This window comes from Miniopterus natalensis, chromosome 9 (genome assembly GCF_054644295.1).
Source record: "Miniopterus natalensis isolate mMinNat1 chromosome 9, mMinNat1.hap1, whole genome shotgun sequence".
Taxonomy (NCBI): domain Eukaryota; kingdom Metazoa; phylum Chordata; class Mammalia; order Chiroptera; family Miniopteridae; genus Miniopterus; species Miniopterus natalensis.
In genome coordinates this window covers 26,662,695-26,685,589 of record NC_142089.1, presented here as the reverse complement: position 1 = coordinate 26,685,589, position 22,895 = coordinate 26,662,695, and the positions used below count along the sequence as shown (strand labels likewise).

Genomic DNA, 22,895 nt, shown 5'->3' with positions numbered 1-22,895 from the left:
TCTCAAAATGTATTTTCCCCCGAGAAGCATTCTAAAGAATTATTCTCTGTCCAGTTCTGAGAGGAAGATTCATGTACGTGATCATCACTTTTAAGTTATTTCTACTAGTCATTTGGAGCCATTTATATTAAAGATCTTGCATACATTAGGTTTTTACTCAGCTGATTCCAGGATTTGGTTAGTATATTCTGGATTTCCCCTTTTCTTTTCTTTTTAAAAATATATCTTCATTGATTTCAGAGAGAGGAAGGGAGAGGGAGAGAGAGATAGAAACATCAATGATGAGAGAGTTACTGATTGGCTGCCTTTTGCACGCCCCGGACTGGGAATCAAGCCTGCAACCCAGGCATGTGCCCTGACCGGGAATCAAACCGCAGTCTCCTAGATCCTAGGTCGATGCTAAACCACTGAACCATGCCTCACCGGGCCCCTTTTTCTTTACTAAAGTCCTTCAGTATATTGTTATAAGGATCAACAGCTTATTTAGATAGAAAACTTCAAGCATTAAAGACTCAGGTAGCATTCATATCCAAAATATTTGGATTGGCCCAAAAGGAGTTTTCTTCATAACTTAACTATGTTTGTATTAGGAAAAACGTATGGCCCTGGCTGGTGTGGCTCTGTTGGTTAGGCATTGTCTTGTGCACCAAAAGGTTGCCAGTTCGATTCCCTGTCAGGGCACATGCCCAGGTTTCAGGCTCAATCTTGGGTTGGGGGTGTTCAGGAGGCAGCTGATCAATGTTTCACTCTTCCTTCCTCTCTCTAAAAATCAATTTTTAAAATCTTTAAAAAGAAAGAAAAGCTTACGTAGTACAGACAGAAAGCTCTGAGTCTGAAGGGTCACAGAGACCTGGTTGGAATCTGTAAAATGTCAAGGAATGAAGTGTCAAGATAATTTGTAGAATGTTTAAGCTCATGTGCCTTTAACATTTCTAGTTACAGAGATTCTGCATTCTGATTCAAAAGAGATTTATAAAATGCTCCTATAATTTCTCACTACTGCCTGGCAACCTAAAATGGCACTGTGAAGAGGGCATTATGTACTGCTGTGGCAGAAAATGTAATGTCAAGACAATCAATGTTTGGCCTTAATAGGTCCTGATGATCCTTGAAAAGTAGGCAATTATAAATATGCTTATTGTTTCCTAGGTAATGACAAGATTGTTTTAAAAAAAAGAATATACTAATAAAGTATTTTTATTTTTGCTCTTCTGAGATTTTGCTTTTCCTTCTGAGACGGATCATCTGAATAGTATGAGTTTCCTTTCCTTTATTATCAGGCTGTAGTAAACTGTTCTCTTCCTTAATAAAGAAGGGTCATGTGGGGTTTCATCCAGAGGCTTTAACTGGTAAACTTCTCAATGATCTGAACAAGTTCTAGCTCTATGGTGTTATATTTGTTTGCCTAGGGCTGCTGTAACAAAGTACCACAGAAATTTAAACAACAGAATTTATTGTCTCACAGTTTCAGAGGTTGGAAGTCTGGACTCAAGGTGTTGGTAAAGTTGGTTCCTTCTGAAGGCTGAGGGAGGGATCTGTTCCAGGCTTCTCTCCTTGACATATAGCCATCTTCATGTTCACATGGCATTCTCCCTGTATGCGTGTTTATCTCTAAATTTTCCCTTGTTATAAGAATTCCAGTAATATTACATTATACCTTACCCTTATGACCTCATTTTAACTGTGTTACCTCTGTAAAGACCCTATCTCCAAATAAGGTCACATTCTTAAATATTGGGGATTAAGACTTCAACACACAATTCAGCCTCTAACAGGTGTGTAAGAAAGTAAACAGGCTACCAATCTAGACTCTTCTCTCTTCACAGCAAGAATCACTACAGTGGAAATCACATGTATATAATTTACTTGTGAAATTTGATATTTGAGTAATACAAAGATAACATACCAGGTGATATCATTTCCTTATTTATATTCTTACATATATTTCTTTTTTATGAGACGAAGAATCTCAAGAGACAAGGTTTACAAGTTAGAATCCTAAGGTGATGCTTTGGCTGTTTTGAAAAAGTTTTCTGTGAGTTGACACGTAAAACTAGATAGCCCCATTCATTAGAATATCAATATGACTCCAGCTTGACTTTTCCTAATTTTATGTACTAGTGGCTTTATTATTTTTTTCCCTCATCTGAGGGTGTTTTTTTCCATTGCTTTTCAGAGAGAGTGGAAAGGAGAGAAAAACATCAGTGTGAGAGACACATTGATCGGTTGCCTCCTGCATGCGTCCAGGGGCCAGAGCCTGCAACCAAGGTACTTGCCCTTGGCTGGAATCAAACCCAGGACCCTTCAGTCCACGAGCTGACGCTCTAACCACTGAGCAAAACCGACTAGGTGGTAGCTTTATCTTTTAAATAATTTTGACCTGCTGGTTTTCTATTTGGTGATAAGTTGCATCTATACTCTACCAAACATCCTAATAAAAACTGGAAAATGTGTCCAGTTTCTCTTTAAACATAACTTCACCTTGTGACACTACTCCCAAATGACTTTAGAGCCACAGATCCTTTCAGCTCATATAGCTAGGTTATATCAGGTAAAACGAGCTTGTAAATGCAATTCCCAGGAGCAACTGCAATGAAAACTCCACCCTGGAATCACTTATTTTCAGACATTCATGGACTGAAGTTTCCCTCTTGAAATGGGAGAATGTGTGTGTTTTTCATTGATCATAGGCTCTAGCAAAAGGGATTTTTCATCTATTTGATTTGAGAGAGAGAGAAACATCAATTTGTTGTTTCAGTTATTTATGCATTCATTGGCTGCTGCTTTTATGTGCCCTGACCAGAGATCAAACCCGCAACCTTGGCATATGGGACAGTGCTCTAACCAACTGAGCTACCTGGCCAGGGCTCATCTTTTTTTTTTTTAATTTTACTTTTTTTTTTCAAAATAATTAAAACATTGAAATGTATGAGTAGACCACTATATAATTCATAAGACTGAATGAGAACTGTAACCTAATATGACATCAAAAGGACTTGTTAGGGATTCTCAAGCTGTCAATCATATAATTCCTATGAAATAAAGATTTCTAGAAATGAGAAAATGTGAATAAATTAGTAGTGGTGGGAAACAGCTAAACTGTAGTAGAAGAAAAGATGTAAACAACCTTATAAGGCTTGTAGCCAACATACTAACATCATCTACAGAGTTTTATATTTATTCTACTTGACCAGATCTCGTGGGTCCTTCTCTGGATAAATATCTTTAAGTAGTAAAGTGAATACAAATGATAAAAAGGCCACTAAAGTGACTACTATCCTCAGGGCTTTGAACCAGTTGGGATAGTGTGGCAAGAGGAAAATTTCATTATGTAATGCTATCCCCAAACCTATTATTACTGTGACTACAGCTTCACTGAGCCTTTCAGAAATAAGGAAGGCAACCCATGAAAACATGACAGGAGCTGTACTACTAGCTAAATTGAGGAAGTCTGGTTTGGCTGGACTACCTTCTGGGAGAACAAAACCCCATCTGATCCCTCCCAAGAAAGACAGGAAACTGGCTCCATAAGCCATCTGACTAAAAGCTAATACGGGGATATAAGTCTTTGTCATTACCATGACCAGTGGTGGCGCAAGGAAGGGGATTAGTCCTGCCAGAGACACGTATAATGCTGGCTTTGGGCTGTCAGGCAGGTATGTAATAGTTTTTGGTGGCCTGGCTGGAAGTAATTCTTGCTTCTGCTTCTTAAAGCTGCATGGAGAAGTATGATAGTATTGTGTCTTGTTCACACACACTGGAAATGATGTGAAAGGCCAAGGCCTTAAAACCAAAGGTGAAAAGTTCTCCTGGAGACATGTCTTGAGAGAAAGAGTTTCTGTTCTCCTGCTGGATCCTAGTCTGACTGTGAAAGGATACTTCAGCATCTAAATAGAGAAAAAGGAACCAGAAGACAAAAACAGATTTTTTTAAAAAATATATCACCAAATATCTTAATTCCAATCTAGAACAATTTAAAAACAAACTGCTTTCTGTTAGCACATCAAACTTTACAGAAAGGTTGACTACAGAGTGATGTTGTTGCTGGCTAAGGCTATTAACAGCTATACAATATGCGAAAGAAACCACTGAATTGAAGCCAGTTATGTTTTGGCTTACTGCTAATCTTATCACATGAGAAAAATATCTCAAAGAACAGGTAAAGACTGGATGTTTAGTATTTGGCATTCTAAACTGCCTCTTCTATTTATAAATTACAAAAGCAGACTAATCACTGTGGGAATGCTATTTTATGTAGAAAAAAGCAATCTACCTTACAATATAGCTTTATGGGCACTGCCTACTTCTTATAGTTCCATGGCTTTCTACATGTCTCTGCCTAGCATTCTGTCTTACTACTTTTCTCTTAGGGAACTTGTCTTTCCAAATTCAGCTTAAAGCTTTCTCCAATCTGATGTTATGCTCCTATGAGTAAGTATCCTAAGTGCACTTCCATTATTATTCTCACATGAATTAAAATTGTGTGTTTGTCTGAGTAGACTCGAGAACCAGGACCATCTTTTTTTCTTTGCCTTAAAAAAAATCCCTGTAACTTTCATGTTACATGGCCAAATAACCTTCCCTGCTGATTCTGTGCTTTAGTGAGCAGATTCAGGCTTCAACTAGTAAATAGACTAACAGTAACTCAAGAAGTGTTAGATGAAAGGAAAAATGAAAGTTATTTAAGAATCCTGGTGATTCCTCAAAATGCAAGGAATGATTCCATCTTGGGGCCTTTTTTCCTTTAGAATGTTCTTTCTTAAGCTACCTGCATGGCCCATTCCCTAACTTCTGACCATGCTATTTATATACAGTGCAATTGTAAGTGTTGTTCCACATTCCCTTCCCCTGCTTTATAGTTCTCCACAGTACTTACCTACCACTTGACATATTAAATATTTTACTTATTTGTATTTTAACACACACCCCCCCAATATATCAGGATAGGATTTTTATCTTCTTTTTCACTGCTATTGCTCAGCCAAACCATGCCAGGCAAATAGTGCTCAAATATTTGCTGAATAAACCAACCTTTGAAGATGCTTGAGAAAACTTCTGGATGAAGTAAAGCATACTGGGCCCTAATGAAGTCTTGCTCAGGAAGATGCCAGGTCGTTCTGATTAATGTACTTTTACAACTAAGTGGACAGGCTGAATCAGAAGCATGTTGCTGTACACAAAATAAGATGGCACTTAATTTTTTTTCATTTTATACATAATTTTTTAAAGTAACTTAAGAATTTCTTCTATATAACACAGTTTCCTTTGAAAACAGTCATTAACGTTTTCAAAAAATCAGTAACATGTCAATAGATCCTTTCCTTCTCTAAAAAGAGTAATGCACAGAGATCTGGATTTTACAGATAACCTCCATCATTTCCCTGCAGTGTGACCTTAAATGAATTGCTTCCTTGAAGTGCTAATTTCTCATCTTGAAAACTGAAGGTCATAGCATCTCTGTCCCCGTCCCTGTTACCTATTTTGGAACTTAGGAGTTTACAGCTCAAAATCATCATCATCATCATCATCATAAATAATGATAATACAGTTCAGTTCTGAACCAGACACTGTGTTTTATATGCAAAAACTCATTTAATACAATAACCTCATCAATATGCTGCTGAGAGACTGTATAACCTATTAAGCAAGAGCACAGACTTTGGAGTCATACAATCTGGATTGGAAAACTGGCTCCACCACTTAGTATCTATGTGACTTTGGGCAAGTTGTTTAATCTTGCTATGATGCAGTTCACTCACCTTTGAAAATAAGGATTATAACAGCTACACACAGGGTGGCTGTAAAAATTAAGTCAGTTAATAAATGTAAAGAGCTGAGAACTGTCTCTGACATAAACACTCAAAAATATTAGCTATTTCCTCCTTGCATAAGGGGAAATGGTTAAGAACACTAATATAAGTAGCCAATAAGGATATTTTCCCATTGATTTTGAGAGAGAGTGGAAGGGGGGAGTAGAGAGACATCGATGTGAGAAAGACTCGTGGACCGGTTGCCTCCCTCACATGCCCCGCACAGGGGGAGACGAACCTGCAACCCAGATACCTGCCCTTGACGGGAATCGGACTCAAACCCTTTGGTGCTAAGGAGGAGGCTCTACCACTGAGCAACACTGGCCAGGGCTCGAGTCCCATTCTTAACCAGGAGAATGAGGTGTCTAAAAAATCCAAAACCCACAGTTGCTTTTCCATGAACAATTTTAATGAACTATTTTCTTTTTTTGTTCCTTTTTTTAAAGTTAATTGATTTTTAGAGAGGGAGAAAGAAAGAAAAAAAACATCGATACTTACTCATTTGTTGGTTGGTTTTTTGTATGTGCCCTGACTGGGGATGGAACCCGCAACCGTGGCTATGGGGAAGACCAACCAAGGCAATGAACTAATTTCTTGACCACAGATCTGAGAACTCCTATATGCTGGTCAATGCCCTCATTCTATACATAGGAAGCAAGTAGGGAGTTGTTATCCTGGGCCTCTGAGTAGATTTTTTTTTTTAATATATCTTTATTGATTTCACCACATACCCCTCCTGACTCCCTGCAGGAGGCCCTTTGCTTAAAATCACCTGCCGAGGGGCCAGGCGGGGCTCAGCGGTTGAGCGTCGACCTAGGATCCAGGAGATCGGGGTTCGATTCCCGGTCAGGGCACATGCCCGGGTTGTGGGCTGCAGCCGATCAATGACTCTCATCATTCATGTTTCTATCTCTCTCTCTCCCCCTCCTTTCCTCTCTCTGAAATCAATAAAGATATGTTTAAAAAAATAAAAATAAAAATCACCTGCCTAAGGGCCTTCTAGATCACCCCACTTAAACTCTCAGCGCTCCTTCCACCTTCGAACTCCCTATGTACTGTGACATGTGCTTTCCAACTCATGGGTTAAAGCGAATAAATGATAGCCTAAAACCCCGGGACGGCCAACTGGTTAGGGAATTAAGGACAGACCCAAAGGTTAATCCGCTTCAATTCAGGCGAAAACGCTCAGTATTTCCACTGCCTCAAAAAAGCTGCAAATTGCAAGCCTCAGAGCCTACAACTGAGAAAAGGGAGTCTGAACGCAAGGATCCTCCGTAAACTTTGTCCGACACTGCCCATGGCTCCGGTTTACTGCCAACCTTTTGTGCCCCCCTTCCCAACCTGCACCTCTGGCAGCAGCCCCACTACTCACTTGCTAAGGTCGCGCGGGGAAACGGAAAGCCCAGCTGCAAGAACTGCCCAGTACTCCAGAAAAGGCACTTCCGGCAAGTGGAGAATCCTCCACTTCCTGTCAACCGGTTAAAAAGAAGAAAAAGAATCCGGGTGGGGACTTGACCGGCGCTAAGTGGTTCCCACGCTGGCTTTCCTTTCTGTCTCGGGTCAATCTCTTAATTCGAGTGAAAGTCGGCTTTTGAAATCTGTAGGATACCTGAAGAATCCTTGCCTCTCTATTCCAGGTTTCCTAGTCAGTTCGGGAAGGTAGTGTGCAACTACTGAAACAATCTCAGAGTTATGGTGGAAGAAGGTAGGGGACATTTGAAGTCTAGGCCAAGTGTGAATTGGCCACATTGCTTGTCATCTCTGGAACTCACCTTTCAGTTTGCATAACAACAGGGATTGACAGGGCACAGCTCACTGGGAATTAGGATCCTGAATTACTAATACTATTTAAGAAAAACTTTTTACTTCCATTCTCTTTGCTAGGACCTGGAAACTTCATTAAGAAACAAGGAGACGGTCGAGGGGACGGGAAGAGATTAACCAAAGAACATATATGCATATGTGCATAACCCATGGACACAGACAATAGTGTGGGGAAGGCCTGGGGTGGGGTGGGGCAGGGACTGGGGGAGGGGATATCTGTAATACTGTCAACAAATTTTTTTTAAAAAAAGCACAAGAGCAGGGCCGGGCGTGGCTCTGCGGTTGAGCCATGACCTAGGATCCAGATCGGGTTCGATTCCCAGTCAGGGCACTTGCCCGGGTTGCCGGCTAGGCAGACGATCAATGACTCATCATTGATGTTTCTATCTTTCTCTCTCCCTCTCCTTTCCTCTCTCTGAAATCAATAAAGATATATTTTTTAAAAAAAGAGCACAAGAAAGGGCCAGGATTTTCACGTTTATGAAAGGTATGGTAAGAGCTTTGGGGATGATTCAGAAAGTTAGATCATTTGCCCTGTCACCCTTCGCTTTAACTTGTCGGCTATGTGGCAAGTTCGTTCCCTTCTCTGGGCCTCCATTTTATAGTCTATCAAAGAAGAACAGCACCATGCAATTTGAGCAGCTTTCTTAAGAAGAGGACAGCTCAGGGGGCCCACAACGGCCAGTTTCTCCATCCCGCGGATTCTGGGTAGCCTAGCTTCCTGGTTGCCGGCCATCATGTGGTTTAGCTTCCAGTGCAGGACAGGCTCACAGAGTATTCTTCCTAACAGTAACCGCTTCTAGTCGCGATAGGCTTTCACTTTTATTTCCTTCTTTGTCTGTCATGGCAGCGCCGCCCCTTCCCGTCCTGCAACACCCAATGAGACTTTGGGTAGGAAGCTTCTCTGCCAGGCAGAGGCCAGAAAGCCTCACTGTGCTGGTCGGGGGCGTGACGCCAGCCGCCAGGCGGAACTACCACTCCCAGCTGGTAGCGCGTCGGGCCCGGCAGCGGTGGCCTCCAGAGCTCAGGCGTGTGGCCTGCTGGGGGCTGGAGTCTTAACGACACGCGCACGTGTAGGGGCGGAAGGTGGGAAAGGGCAGGAAATCGCATGCTACCACGAAACCGGTTTGCTAGTACTTGTAGAGGTAATCTGGGGACGGGTGCTTGCCCAGAGGTGGGGTGTGGGAGGGTAAAGAACGAAGGGGCGGGGAAACCCCGGTACACACATACAAACCACCCACTCATTGACACGGGTCCTGGCCCTAGTGTTGGGCTGGGAGATAAGGAGAGTACCAAGCTCAGCTGGCCGCTTCCTCTAGTCCGGGCAAAGAGAGCTGGGGGGTGGGGCAGGGAATAACCGCCGTTCACGCGCCCGAACGTTGGCTGCGTGGGGCGCCGTCGGGGTCATCGAACAGGGCGCGTGCGCGTGCGTCCCCAGTGGGCGGTGGGAGTGGGTGGGCGTGTGAGGCGGTGTTGAATGGGGGCGGGCTGGGCTGGTCATCGCTCCTCCCCCTCCACCCGCTCTGCCCCTCCTGGGCCTTGTGGGCCGGGCAGCCATTTTGGGAAGAGCTTTGTTATGGTTGTGGGCTCTCCACCTCTGCGGGATCAGGAAGCTGAGGACGCGTCCTCAGACACCGCGTCTGGTCCCTAGTTGTAGCCCGGCCGCTGCCCGGTGAGTAGGAGTTCCCGACAACGGGTAGTAAGAGATCTAGGATCTTCCCGGAGCGGGACTCGGTCCGGTCCCTGACCGGCCGGCTGTTGAAAGAACTTGAAGGAGGCTCTCACACAGGTGGTTGAGTGTAAGTCGGCCCGGGGAAGGGGAGCGGAGCCCACGGTCGTGTGGTTGGCGCCCGGCACCTCCCCCGGCGCGTGGCGCTTGGAGCGCGAGCGTCGCCGCCGCGGCTCCGCCAGAGTGCTCCTTCTTCAACTTCGGTCTTCGGGTCGGAGCACTCACCTGCGGCTGTCTGGCTCCTCTCCAGGCGTTTCGGCTTGGCGGTTGAGTGACTTGATTTACAGGTTTCTTTTTCTTTCCTTCTTAGATTAGAGCCAAGAGCTTTTTTCCAATGAAGGAAAATCTAAGGAGGAAATAACCGTGTAAGTCAAATGTGGAGTAAATGGAGGGGGACAACCTTTAACCCCCAACATTCTGGTTTTCCTTGGTAGCGAGGTGTTTTCGTTGATTTAGATTCAGTCTGTCCAGCACCTACCACCAATGCCCCGAAAAAAAAGCTGGTAGATACTGAAGTGTTATAAGGAGGATTTTTTTTTTTCCTGTTTTAAGTCTACTCCCCCCCTCCCCCCCGCGGTGAAATTCAAAAGAAAGGCTGAATCTAAAATGGCTGTAGCTTGGGGAAGTGCCCTGGGCTTCGGTACCTTAAAATACGTTAAGCCGTATTAAATTTTTAGTTGTTTCTCTTGCGGGGACTACAATTGAATCTTGGTTTTCTTGCAATTAATGTCTTATCTTGAAGAGCCCTTGGTAGGTGAAAACAAAGGTGAGGCTAAAGAATAAAGAAGTTTGCTTACTCCAAAAGTTTACGAGAGAGTGGGTACGGGGTTTGTTTGTTTTTTGTAATTGTTTATAGTTTTGAAATTGTGCTGTGGTGTTAATTTTGTCAGCCAACTTTGTGCGCTTCGAGGTTGGTTTGTCATATTTGTCGAAATACTTGCTCTTAACTTTGATATTTATTGCTTAGGAAAACACGGAGTTCATGGGTGGTTCATGTTTTAGTTTAGTAACAAGTCACTTTCCTGTGTAAATCCTATCCAAAAGTAAAGTGACGGTATTCTTCAGTAGACTTAGATTTGTAATTTGGTGGACTGCTGGCCTTTTTTAAGGTCTTTTATGTGTAATACTTGAAAGGTAATCAGAGTGCTGTTAAGTTTGGGTCGTTTATTAGAGGAGTCTAAGACAAGTGAAAGCAAACGAGCTGTGGAGTGTCTGATTGTTGTGCCCTTTTAAACAAAAAAACCTGTCTTTTTGTTTGCCCTTTTTTTTTTTTTAACCATAAGATCCAGAAGTGTAACTGAAAACAAAAAGGCAGAGAATGGAAACCAGAAATGGTTGACTTCAGTGTTTGGGAAGGTGATTGAGTTTCAAGTTGTAATTTGTCTAAAAGATAAAATAATAAAATGCTAATGTGAATGAGAACTTTGGATTCAATAGTTAAATAAACTGTCATCTTCCCCAGGGAGTCAGTTTCAGTTTAACTTCCTACATTCTTTCAACACAAACATTTATTTTTGTCAGTTCTTTTAGGATTTTTTGTTCTTATTTTGGTGCTTTTGAAAGAAGAAAAAAACATTTGAAGTGCTTTATAGAAATTACAAGTCATTTGTTTTTTGCCATCTTTGCCTACAGGACCCATATACTTAGATGAGACCTTATTGTAATTTTTTCCCCCAGGGTACTCAAAAGGTTTGTAATATTGATGTAAATATTCTTTCTGTTGATTCGTGGATAGTATCTTATAGCTCTTGAAATTTGGGGGGGAAATGTTATGAAGTCTTTTTTATTTTGAATAACTTCAACTAGTTTTCTCCATTAGTGGCTGTTTAGTAGCTCGGCTAAGGAGGGCACATGCAACTGTTTTAATAAGTTTGGAATAATAAGAGATCTAGGACACATTTCTGCTTATAATACATTTTTAAATGCTCAGTTAAACATAAAACAATTCTGAATCAGACTTCAGCAGATTGCATATCTGTTTTATAGGTAAATTGTATACACTAATAACAGTGATAACTCTAATGTGCCAGGGGCTTTATATTTATTAATTTATTATTCCTATGAGGTAAATATTGTTTTACCCTTCATTTTTTAGTTGAGGGGGGAAAATGTCCAGAGACTCATCCAGCTAGTAGGCGGCAGAGCCTGTATTTAACCGAAGCAATCAGTTTCTAAAAGTCGTTGTGCTTAAATTAACCATTGTGGCTGCTGCCTTGAACGATGAAAATAAGGCTATTGAAAAGATGAGAGGTACACAAAATTTTAAAGGATCCCAACTGGAAAAGTAGTTCATGGAAAAAGTAAATTTCGGTGTGTGTATTTATGGTTTTTCAACTGGATGGGAAGAAAATTCTAGGTGGTGCATAGCTGATGCTACCTCGTAAGTCAGTATTAGTACCATTGTCTGGAATTTAATATGGGTTTGTGCTGAGACCTAGTTGTCCAAGTCACTTCTAAATCAAATTCTGATTTTTATTTCCCACTGAAGTCTGCCCAAAACAAAAATGACCAGAGTAAAACTTAATCTTCTTTTGTCCAAAAGTATATCTTAACTAATGAGGTGAAATATTGCTATTGTTATGTAAATTGAATTTCTATAGATGATTTCAAGTATACTAAGCAGATATTTAAAGGATTCTAATAGTTATTTTCCTTTACTAAAGCAAATAATCAGCCTTTAGTTGCTCTTTTAGGCAAATTATTTTTCATTTTTTATTTTATTTCTGTTTTTTTGAGAGAGAGAAACAATGATTTGTTGTTTCACTTATATATGTATTCATTGATTGATTCTTGTATGTGCCCTGACCAGGGATAGAACCCACAACCTTGGCGTATCCGGATGATGCTCTAACCAACTGAGCTAATGGACAGGGCTAATTTTCAGGGGGGTTTTTTGTTGTTGTTGAAATATATCTTTACTGATTTGAGAGAGAGAGTTGAAACATCAGTGATGAGAGAGTTGTCGTTGATCGGCTGCCTCCTGCATGCCCCTGACTGGGGATTGAGCCTGCAACCCCGGGCATATGCCCTAACCAGTAATCGAACCCCCATCTCCTGGATCCTAGGTCGAGATCCTAGGTCGAGATCCTAGGTCAATGCTTAACCACTGAGCCATGCCCAGCCAGGCTAACTTTCAGTTTTTAGACAAAACAGGTCATTCTCCTTTTAAGAAAGGGGTGGGGAACACAGTGCAATATGCAGATAATGTATTATAGAATTGTACACCTTAAACCTATATAGTTTTATTAAAGAATGTAACCCAAATAAATTTTTTTAAAAAGAACTGCTAGAGCATATATTATGTATGGTGCCAGTTTCAGCGTGCTGGGTGCTAGGAATACCTGGATGACCCTAAAACATTCCTGCCACCAAAGAATTTAGTAGTTTAACAAATAAGTGCAAAAATATTCACAGGTTAACAACATAGAAAGCTGTCTTTTAAGGAGTTGGTTTTTTAACATACTAATTAAATTTACCTTTTCTATAATAAAATTATTTTGCCTTATATTAACTGGACATCAGGCTAGAGAATCACCAGCATAAAGTTTTAGTACACTTCTGAACAGTAGGTCTGTTTGTGTGGAATAAGTTTTGTTTGTTTTCAAAAAAATTGAATTTATATAAGTTGGCTATACTTTAGATTTAGATTGCAGACTTGTTTCTGCTGATTATAAGTTTAAGTTTTATTATATAAAATATTCTTTTTTGAATTACTGCTATTCTAGAAGTTTATAAGTATGTTGAAAAGTTGGTTTGGGTGCTCTTTAGTTAGTTAATTAAAAGGTAGAGCTATTCCAGTGTTTCTGCTATGTGTTTATGAATTATTAGCTCTACTTTTTAATTAGTCTCACCAGGTGTGATGGGAAGGGTACTGAGAACTATTTATTGTGAGCTTCATAAGCTAAAGGCTGTAATACAGTCCAATATATAAACTCATTATTTCTTTTTCTTTTTTCTTTTTCTTTTTTTGATATATCTTTATTGATTTCAGAGAGAGGAAAAGAGAGGGAGAGAGAGAGATAGAAACATCAATGATGAGAGAGTCACCGATCGGCAGCTCCTGCACGCCCCCAACTGGGGACTGAGCCCTCAACCCGGGCATGTACCCCGATTGCCTGGATCCTAGGTTGACGCTCAATCGCTGAGCCATGCCCGGACGAGCTAACCTCATTATTTCTTAAAAAGATATTAACCCTTCTACAAGTGAGTGTACAGAGGTTCTGAGAAGTAAAATAATTTACATAGCATAAGGAGAGGTGGAGATTCAGGCGTCTTATCTGATTCCAAAGAGCTGTTTCCACAGGGATAGTAAGAGCCAACTTTATAGCCTGAGTCTGAATCTCAACATTGTCACTTAACAGCTTTATGACCTTGGGGGAGTTTCGGGTGAGGTTTCTGTGCCTGCTTCTTCCTCTGTTAAATGGGAACAATAGTATCATCTCATAGGGTTATTGTGTTTAATAAATAAAATGATATTTGTAGAGTTCTTAAAACAATGCCTGGCAATAACAAGCACTTCATAATTGTTATATATTGTCTGAAATTGTCTTTAATGAACGTCCTTTTACCAATTGAGTGAAATCTGAAATGGTCATTGCATATGGAGTTTTTTGTTTTGTTTTTCTTAAATACTATGTTTCTGTTGACTTTTCCAGTTTTGGGGGGTTTGTTTGTTTGTTTGTTTTTAATGAGAACTCAGGTCCTACACACTGTAATTGACTGATTTTCTTTCAAGCCTCTTAATTTTTGTTTCTTTGTTTTTGTCCTTGTACTTTGTTGAAGAAACCCGGTCATTTGTCCTGCAGAGTTTCCCATATTCTCGATTTTCCTGTAAATTGGTAGATAGATGTAGAGGCTTAGATTGAGATTGATTTTGAGGGAGGAGGAGTGAGGAGAAGACTTAACTTCATAGGTGATTCTGTGTGGTTTGGGGATCCCCCAGTCCCATTCGATATTAACTTTTCAGATAGCTTTTTTCCTGTCCTTTTTCTTTCTAGTATATATATATTTTTTATTGTATCATAAAAATTGAGCTAAGTATGCTGGGTTTGCAGTGGGTTTGTGTTCTGGTTTTGGTTACTAGTGAGTGGTTTTCTCAGCCTATTTGGTGTGAAATTTTCTCTCAAAAACAGTGTTTTTCTCCCTATTCTTTTATTCTCCCCATCTATTAAACATTTTATTCCAACACTGAGTACTCACTTTTGGCAGACACTTCTCTTTTTTCCCCCAGGGGAAAACATCCTGGCAGCTATTTTTGACACTACATATATTCACTCATTTAATCATCAACTTTCCAACAACCTCCAAATTATAGATAAGGATTTGAAGCAAAAAGAAGTAGCCCTAGCTGGTTTGGCTCAGTGGTTATTGTGTCGGCCCGCCAACTGAAGGGTCCCAGGTTCAATTCTGGCCAAAGGCATGTACCTCTGTTGCAAGCTTCATCCCCAGCCCCGGCGTGTGTGGGTGGCAACCAATCGATGTGTCTCTCTCACATCGATGTTTCTCTATCTCTCTCCCTTCCACTCTCTCTAAAAAGCAATGGGGAAAATATCCTCAGGTGAGGATTAAAAAAAAAGAAATGAAGTAACTTGCCAAAGTCACACAGCTAGTAAATGACAGAGCCAGCTAGATCCAGAGCCTGCTCTTCTAAGGTAAAAGTAATGTTTGGATGGGAAGCAAAGTTCATTATTAAGAGATTTTTAGAAATGCTTGTAAGTAAAATGAACTTGAAGTAAAAACATATGTCTTGTGATGTAGTGACTATTAAATCTCAATTATAAAAACTATAATTTTTAAAAATATGACAGTCTATTTACTTACATTCATAGGGAATTTGGAGCCTTTCAGGTCCAGTGTAGCTGCAAATATTTGATAAAAGTTATTACTACTGAATAGCCTGTTTGTACTGTAGTTGATATAGTGACTTTTTTTTTTTTATCCTTATCCAAGGATACTCTTTCCATTGCTTTTTCAGAGTGAGTGGAGGGGGGAGAGAGAGAAGCATTGATGTGAGAGGGACAGACTAATTGGTTGCCTCCCACACGCAACCCAACCGGGGCCAAGCCTGCAATCGAGGTACATGTCCTTGGCTGGAGTCGAACCTAGAACCCTTCAATTCACAGGCTGATGCTCTAACCACTGGGCAAAACCAACTAGGGCTGATAGTAATGACTTTTGAAACAAATGCTATAAAAACATTTTTGCTGATTCTAAAACCCTAGTTTCAAATACTTGCATAAATCTAATCCACTTAGTTATCTGAATCTTATATCCAGAATTTTAATGTGTCAGATTGCATTAGATAGTAAATGTACACATGTATCATACTTTTCTTTTTTTTTTTTTTTTAAATATATCTTTATTGATTTCAGAGAGAGGAAAGGTGAGGGAGAGGGAGAGACAGAAACATCAATGATGAGAGAGTCATTGATCAAGCCCACAACCAGGGCATGTGCCCTGACCGGGAATTGAACCTCGATTGCCTGGATCCTAGGTCAAAGCTCAACCGCTGAGCCACGCCCGGCCAGGCAGTCATACTATTCTTATTTGGAACTGTTGTGATTTCAGTGATTCCATTTCTATTAGTGGGATAGTAAGTATGTAGGTATGGTTGCAGCAAGTGTTTGTGACTTTGAAAGACAAAGTATTGGAAAGGAGATTAACTGCCTGAGAAAGGTTATAAATTTTAGTTTTTAAAAATGTTGTACTTTGGCCCGGCTGGGCGTGGCTCATCGGTTGAGGGTTGACCTAGGATCCAGGCGATCAGGGTTCGATTCCCGGTCAGGGCACATGCCCATGTTGCGGGCTGCAGCTGATCAGTGACTGTCTCATCATTGATGTTTCTATCTCTCTCTCTCCCTCTCCTTTCCTCTCTCTGAAATCAATAAAGATATATTTAATAAATAAAATAAGCTGTACTTTGTAAAATTACTTTCAGAAAATGTTTTTTAGAATAATGAAGCAGAAGAAGGTACACGTTAAAGTTTATTACTAATGGGAAGACTGCAAGGATTCTTGTGTTGCACATTCTACTCATTGGGCTTTAAAGCTATCCTTTGTTCCTTTTGTCTGATTACCATTTTAATCCCCTTCCAGTGTTACCTTTTTGTGACTTAGTGGGAGAGGAAACTGGAAAGGCTTGTGTGCCTGTAACTTGTATGCATACACACATACACACACATACACTTTCTGTCCTGGACTCCGGCAGCTGTGCCACTCAAATATGCTTGATTGGGGACTTGCATCTGGAGTGAGAGGTGCAAAGAAGTAAGGACAGTTTAGAATCCATTCCATTGGCTGATGGCAGTGGCACTGCTAGCGGAGCAGTTTCCTAAGAGGCTCTTCCTGTGGTGTGACCTTGGTTGGTAGCTTTGAGTAAGCTTTACTTGGTTTCTGCATGTTTACCAAGTTAAGGAGGCTCTTATTCATTCTCTGAATGCTCAGTATCTGATAAATTCCTTTTCTGCTTAATCTACCTAAATACGGTTTCTTTTAACCAAGGACCCTGATTTTTTTTTTTTAATATATCTTTATTGATTTCAGAGAAAGGAAAGGAGAGGGAGAGAGAGAAATAGAAACATCAATGATGAGAGTCATTGATGGAGCCCGCAATCTGGGCATGTGCCCTGACTGGGAATCGAACCCTGATCACCTGGATCCCAGGTTGACTCTCAACCACTGAGCAACTCCCGACTGGGCGGATGCTGATTTTTTAAATTGTCGAGTTCACGCCTTCCAGAAGGTTTTGTTTGTTACTGCCTCTATTTAGGGTAATCTCCTAACTAGTAAAGTGAAAAACTTCGTGAATGTCTTTTTAAAGATCATCTTAGACCAGAATTTTCCCTTTTATCTACTCCCAATTCTTAAAAGCAGTAGTTCTCAACCTTTAAAAATTTATCTGGAGAAAGGCCTCAGTATTTTGTTGTGTTCATGTGTGATTAAGATTGGTGGGTTGCCCAGCCAGGCGTGGCTCAGCGATTGAGCATCGACCTAGGATCCAGGCGATCGGGCTTCGATTCTTGGTCAGGGCACATGCCCAGGTTGCGGCTCGATCCCCAGTCGGGGGCGTGTAGGAGGCGGCTGATCAATGACTCTCTCATCATTGATGTTTCTCTCTCTCTCTTCCCCTCTCCCTTCCTCTCTCTGAAATCAATAGATATATTTTAAAAAAAAAAAAAAAGATTGGTGGGTCATAGAGGTTTCACAGCTTCAACTATATATTTGCCAGACTGTTTTCTGAAGTGTTTGTAGAGGTTTACACTTCCACCTGCAATATATGAGAATTTCTTGTTGCTTTACATCTTTATCAACACTTGATAGTTTCAGAAGTTTTTGGCAGGTTAATAGGTGTGAAATAGTATCTCATGATTTGACTCAGGTTTTAAAAGTAGGAATTTATGTCCAGCTGGTGTGGCTTAGTGGTTGAGTGTGGACCCAGGAACCAAGAGGTCACTGGTTTGATTCCCTGTCAGGACATGTGCCTGGGTTGCAGGCTCAATCCCCAGTAGGGGGCATGCAGGAGGCAGCCAGCGGATGATTCTTTCTCATCATTGATGTTCCTATCTCTCCCTCTCCCTGAAATTTAAAAAATATATATATACCTTGTCCTGTCCAGCTGGCTCAGTTGGTTAGAGCGTTGTTGCATACACCAAAAGGTCGCAGCTTAGATTCCCAGTCAGGGCACATACCAGAGGCAACCGGTTGATGTAGCTCTCTCACATCTCTCTCTCTCTCATCCCTCCCTTCCTCTCTAAAAAAAAAGGAGGGTAGAAAGTTATAAAATTATGTCCTCTGTCTTCTTCTGTTTCCTTTTACTAAACACTTCCATTTGTCAGTCATCTTCCTACCACATACTGTGCACATGGGTACACAAACCACACTCTTATGTAACTTTACATCCTAGGTGTCTTAGTATATTGAAGATGGTCGGTAAGTTAACATTGCCAGTTAGTATTTTCTCCACAATCCTCAACTGGGACTCGGCTAGAAAAATTTGAGGTTGAGTGTTAGGATGGTCTGTATTAATTGGAAAACTGGAACATACCTAGTGGGTTTTGAAATGTGGAACTGTTTACATTTTAAATTGAGGCATTTTCCTTCATGTCTAACAGTTTCATAATCTAATGAGTAATTTATCTCTCTGCCTTGAATTTCACGTTTTCTGTCTTTAAACCAGAATTCTTAAGACAAAAAGTATCTAGCAAGCAATTAATATGTCTTTTCCATAAGGAAGCTTGATTTGACTGGTATTTTTTTCCTCAGAAGCTATTAATAGGGACATTGTCATCATGCATTTATTACTGAAGGAACAGTAACCAATCAGCATTTACTCCCTATTTCAGTGAATTATATAGTAATGGTCATCTACCTAGTTGCATGGCTAGAAACTAGAATGTGAGCCTATATTTCTTCTTTACCACCTTCCCCCATATCCCATCAGTTATGAAGTCCTGCTTCTTTTACTTCTTCCTAAATGTTTTGCGAATAGGTTTCTTTTAATTTGTTTATGTTAAAAGCTTGTCTTCCCTAGAATATGTCTTGCAGTCATTCCTGATTTTTAAAATCTCTAGACTGGACCACAGAACAGATATCAGGAGATTATGTTTGATCTAGCTGTTCTTTATGCAGGCTGGCCCTGAACTCCAGGGCTGGGCCAAAGTGCTAGTCAACCGTGTCCCAGCTCACTAACCAAGGAACCTCTTTGCTGCCCAAGAGAGCAAATTAAAGGCAGAGATTTGGTTTCTCTTCATTTGGAACCCTTTTGGAGGGGGTAGTTTTCTGATTCACATTTAAGTGTCCATGATATATGTAATAATATATACATACAGGTCTATTCAAGTTTTCTATTACTGTGCCGGTTTTGCCATTTCATAGAAATTTATGTAGTTTAAGATTTTTCACATTTATTAGCATGTAATTCTTCATAATAATAATGTTTTACTTCTAATAGTCCTTAATCTCTTGTGTTTATTTCCCCTTTTTCATGCTGTCTTTATTTGTATCTTTTTTCCCCAAGCAGTTTTACCAGAGTTTGTCTCATTAATATTTTTCAAAAGAATTACAATCTTTAAATCATTGATTTTTTTCCTAACCTTTTAGTCTTTTTAAAAAGTGTTTTTAAAATTTATTTTCTGTTAAATACTGCTCCAGCTGTAATACTGCAAATTTATTGTGTTTTTTGTCACTCAATTTATTTTGAAATTTTCTTTATCGTGTTGCCTCCTTTCTCACAGTAAGAAATCTGATTCCCATTGTTTCCTAATATATTTTACGTTTTGATCAATTCCCAATATATGACCAACCTCCTGTTGCCACATCCTCCCTTGAAAGGATTTCTTTCTCACGACACCCAGGCTGGAACACCTGTGCAAGGCACCTTGCTGCATGGAAGCCCTCGACCAGCTTGGCCTTGTCCCTCTGCCAGGATGCCCTTCTCATTCCACTCAGGCTTCCACTCTGCATTGGACTGCCCTCCTATTGGGACACTTGCCTTGTGTTGCCCAATGGGCTCTGACAACCTGCACTGGGCTGCTGCCTTACACACACACATTTCTCCGTCCTCCACCTTACATGGACACCCTTCACATCTGGTTAGGCCGTAGCACCCTGCTCTGCGCCTCTGCAGCAACCCCTCTGCCACTCACAGATCCTTAACTTGCTTGACCCTACCTCATGGCCTTGGACAGGATTTCTTCAGGAAGGAGAAGAAGAGTGGAAGAGAAAGTCATTTTCTAATTTTACTACAGTATGATTAGAGAACATGCAATGTTTTATTCTTTGGAACTAATTGAGATGTCTTATAACTAGTATAAGAGGTCAGTTTTTAAGACTATTCCATTTTTGCTGAAGGACTATATATACTCTGGTTGATTGATAAATATGTATGTTTAAATGTATTTCAACTTATAAATTACATTATTCAAATCATTTACCTAACTTCATATATGCTTATTCTATTACTACTCTTTAAGTATTACAAGTATATAAAACGTATAGAGAACAAGTGAATAGTCATGTACACATCACTCAGCTTAAGAAATAGTGCAGCCCTGGCCAGTTCAGCTCAGTGGTTAGAGCTTCCATCCATGGACTGAAAGGTCCCAGGTTCGATTTTGGTGAAGGGCACATAACTCAGTTGCAGGCTCAATCCCCGGGCCTGGATTGGGGTGTGTGCAGGAGGCAGCCAATCAGTGTTTCTCTCTTCCACTCTCTCTGAAAAGCAATGGAAAAAATATCCTCCGGTGAGGATTAATAAAAGAAAGAAAAGAAATAGTGCATTATAGATACAATTGAAGCTCCTCCCCCCCCCATGATCTTTTTTCTTTCTTTCCCTTTATTTCCCCACAGAGGTATTTACTATTCTGAATTTGGTATGTCTTATTTCCATGAACTTAAAACAGTAGAGCAAGGCTGACAATTGATCATATGCATTATACCCTCCAAACTAGAATTTACCACAGCATACCAGAATTGCCCACAGGTGCAAGCATTCTCTTATATCAAAAAAGTTTCTAGCCCCTAGAAGGTAGTTGGGAATTAGTCAAATGTTTGTGTCATCTCTTACTGCTATCTTACTACTGCATCAGAAGATAAGAGCTTAAGTCTCTTAATTGATAACTGGGTATCTAAAAATATGTAAATATATGAGGAAAGCTATGACGGACATCTTGTTTCTTAAAAACAAAACCTAGCTGTGGTTAGTACTAAATAATTAGTTGATGATTTTGGTAATAAATGAGCAAGTTATATGGTTCTTTGACCAGTTATGGCAAACGGTTGTATGTATGAAAGAAAATCTAAATCTAACAGATGCATTAAGTTGTTTTTTTGTTTTTGTTTTTTAACTAACCTTAAAGAGAGGAAGAGGGGAGAGAGAAACATCAATGTGAGAGAAACATCCATCAGTTGCCTCCCCAACAAAGGATTGAACCTGCAACCTGGGTATGTGCCCTGACCAAGAATTGAACCTGCCACCTCTTGGTTCACAGGACAACACTCAAACCACCTGAGTCACACTGGCCAGGGCATAATTTGCATTTCTGAATTACCTTTGTTAGCTAATTGGATGAATGGTTGTATATATAAAAGCAGACTCTGTTGCCCTGGCCAGATGATTCAGTTTGTTGGAGCATTGTCCCATACACCAAGAGGTTGCAGGATGTGGATCTCGATTCCAGGGCACATATGAGAGGCAACCAATCGATGTTTCTCTCTCTCCCTTCCTCTCAAAAATCGTTGAAAACATATTCTTGGGTGAGGATTTAAAATTTAAAAAAGCAGACTCAAGTCTTCAGGCGACTTTTCTAAAATCCTTAGAATTATAGCTAGTTATGTTGTTGCTATTAGGTGGTGACACGTTAATGTCTAAATTGGACTTAAGAGTTTCGACTCCTACGACCTTTATTTGATTGATCATTTGACTGTCTCATTTTAGCAATTACATATAATAATGGTTTCACCTTGTGATAATGTTATTTTGTGTGTGTTTTTTTTATAGTGTTAGATTCCTGTGGCCTTTTAAAAGATTGAATAATGATGGAAATGGATCCAAAATAATAAATGACTTCTCTACTGAGGCAGTAGAAGATTCTTCACATCACCTTCCAGTAGCTCAATTTTCAGTCTTCAGGAAACAGCAAAACAAGTGAAATACAGAAAACTGAAGAGAAGAAAACCTCACTTTGGAACTTTCTCCTTGACTCCTCCTAACCCTTGTCTTTCTACGTGTTTTAATTTTGCTGTGAATTTATAAATAGTGAAGACCAAAGAAATAGAAGACATATTTGAGAGCTTTATACCAAGAAATTTGCCTTGAAAGCTGCTATTCTTTGGAGGGCAAAGTATATCAAGTTCCTGTCTGATTTTTTTTTTTTTTTTTTTTTTTAAACACGATTTCTCATATCCTTAGATTTTGAAGGATAAAACAAATATAAATGCATACCTGCACACTATTTTTAGCAGCTGTGTAAGAGTGAGATTTGTAAACTAAGAGCTTTGTCGTGTAATGTTTTGCCACTGGAGTTGAGTGCTCAGAAGATCTTTTATAGCTCTTTAATACTATATTTTTGATTGTCACTTAGATGACATTATTTGCCCATGGGAGTCCACCTGTCTTTCTAGTTATGACCTTGCTATGAACAGTGTTTGTACTCACTGTGCAAATGTCCATGTATTATCTATTTAAACAACATCATAGTGCCATCACTCAAGGAAGTTGAATGAGGTGAACAATAGACATAGATCTTTCCCCTTCCCCCCATTTTTAAATGTAACAAATACTTTTTTATCTTCCCCTCCCCCTTCCCCTTCCCCCTTTCCCTTTTGGAAACGTGTCAGGAACTAGGTAGTTTAAGGTGAGCAATTGAGGGGACTGAGAGAGTGATCCACACAGAGCCTGGCTTCTTTGTGCTTCATCATAAGGTGTGCTGCTGGCCAGCCTTATTAAGCACCCTTCTAACGAGAACCTCGTGGGAAATCCAGCTGGCACACTCAAGGAATTCAGAAAACAGGACCACAGAGGTTACACTCTGGGG

The 22,895-nt window shown here is 40.2% G+C and overlaps 2 protein-coding genes across 4 annotated transcripts in view; one reads left to right on the top strand and one right to left on the bottom strand.

The window, feature by feature from the left end:
• Window positions 1-1,436: 1,436 nt before the first annotated feature.
• Window positions 1,437-7,268, bottom strand: TMEM69 (transmembrane protein 69). The gene is made up of 3 exons (XM_016199331.2): window positions 7,183-7,268; window positions 5,032-5,170; window positions 1,437-3,887 (listed from the first exon to the last, which is right to left on the bottom strand). The coding sequence occupies exons 2-3, from the start codon at window positions 5,071-5,073 to the stop codon at window positions 3,183-3,185; spliced, it is 747 nt and encodes a 248-aa protein (XP_016054817.1). The 5' UTR covers window positions 5,074-5,170; window positions 7,183-7,268; the 3' UTR covers window positions 1,437-3,182.
• Window positions 7,269-8,761: 1,493 nt separating this feature from the next.
• The window catches only part of GPBP1L1 (GC-rich promoter binding protein 1 like 1), a 37,541-nt gene continuing 23,407 nt past the window's right edge, over window positions 8,762-22,895 (top strand). Inside the window, exons 1-3 of one of the 3 annotated variants that reach the window (XM_016199268.2) lie at window positions 9,196-9,306; window positions 21,860-22,202; window positions 22,783-22,894. The gene's annotated coding sequence lies outside the window, so the exon portion shown is untranslated. The other 2 variants (XM_087820400.1, XM_016199267.2) reach the window with 2 other exon arrangements.

Bases quoted from the DNA above. Each gene is read 5' to 3' on its own strand.
- TMEM69 (XM_016199331.2), bottom strand. From the start codon at position 5,073: ATGCTTTACTTCATCCAGAAGTTTTCTCAAGCATCTTCAAAG. The intron at 3,888-5,031 runs GTTGGTTTATTC...TTCTCTATTTAG, and splicing joins TTTCTCAAGCATCTTCAAAG to ATGCTGAAGTATCCTTTCAC.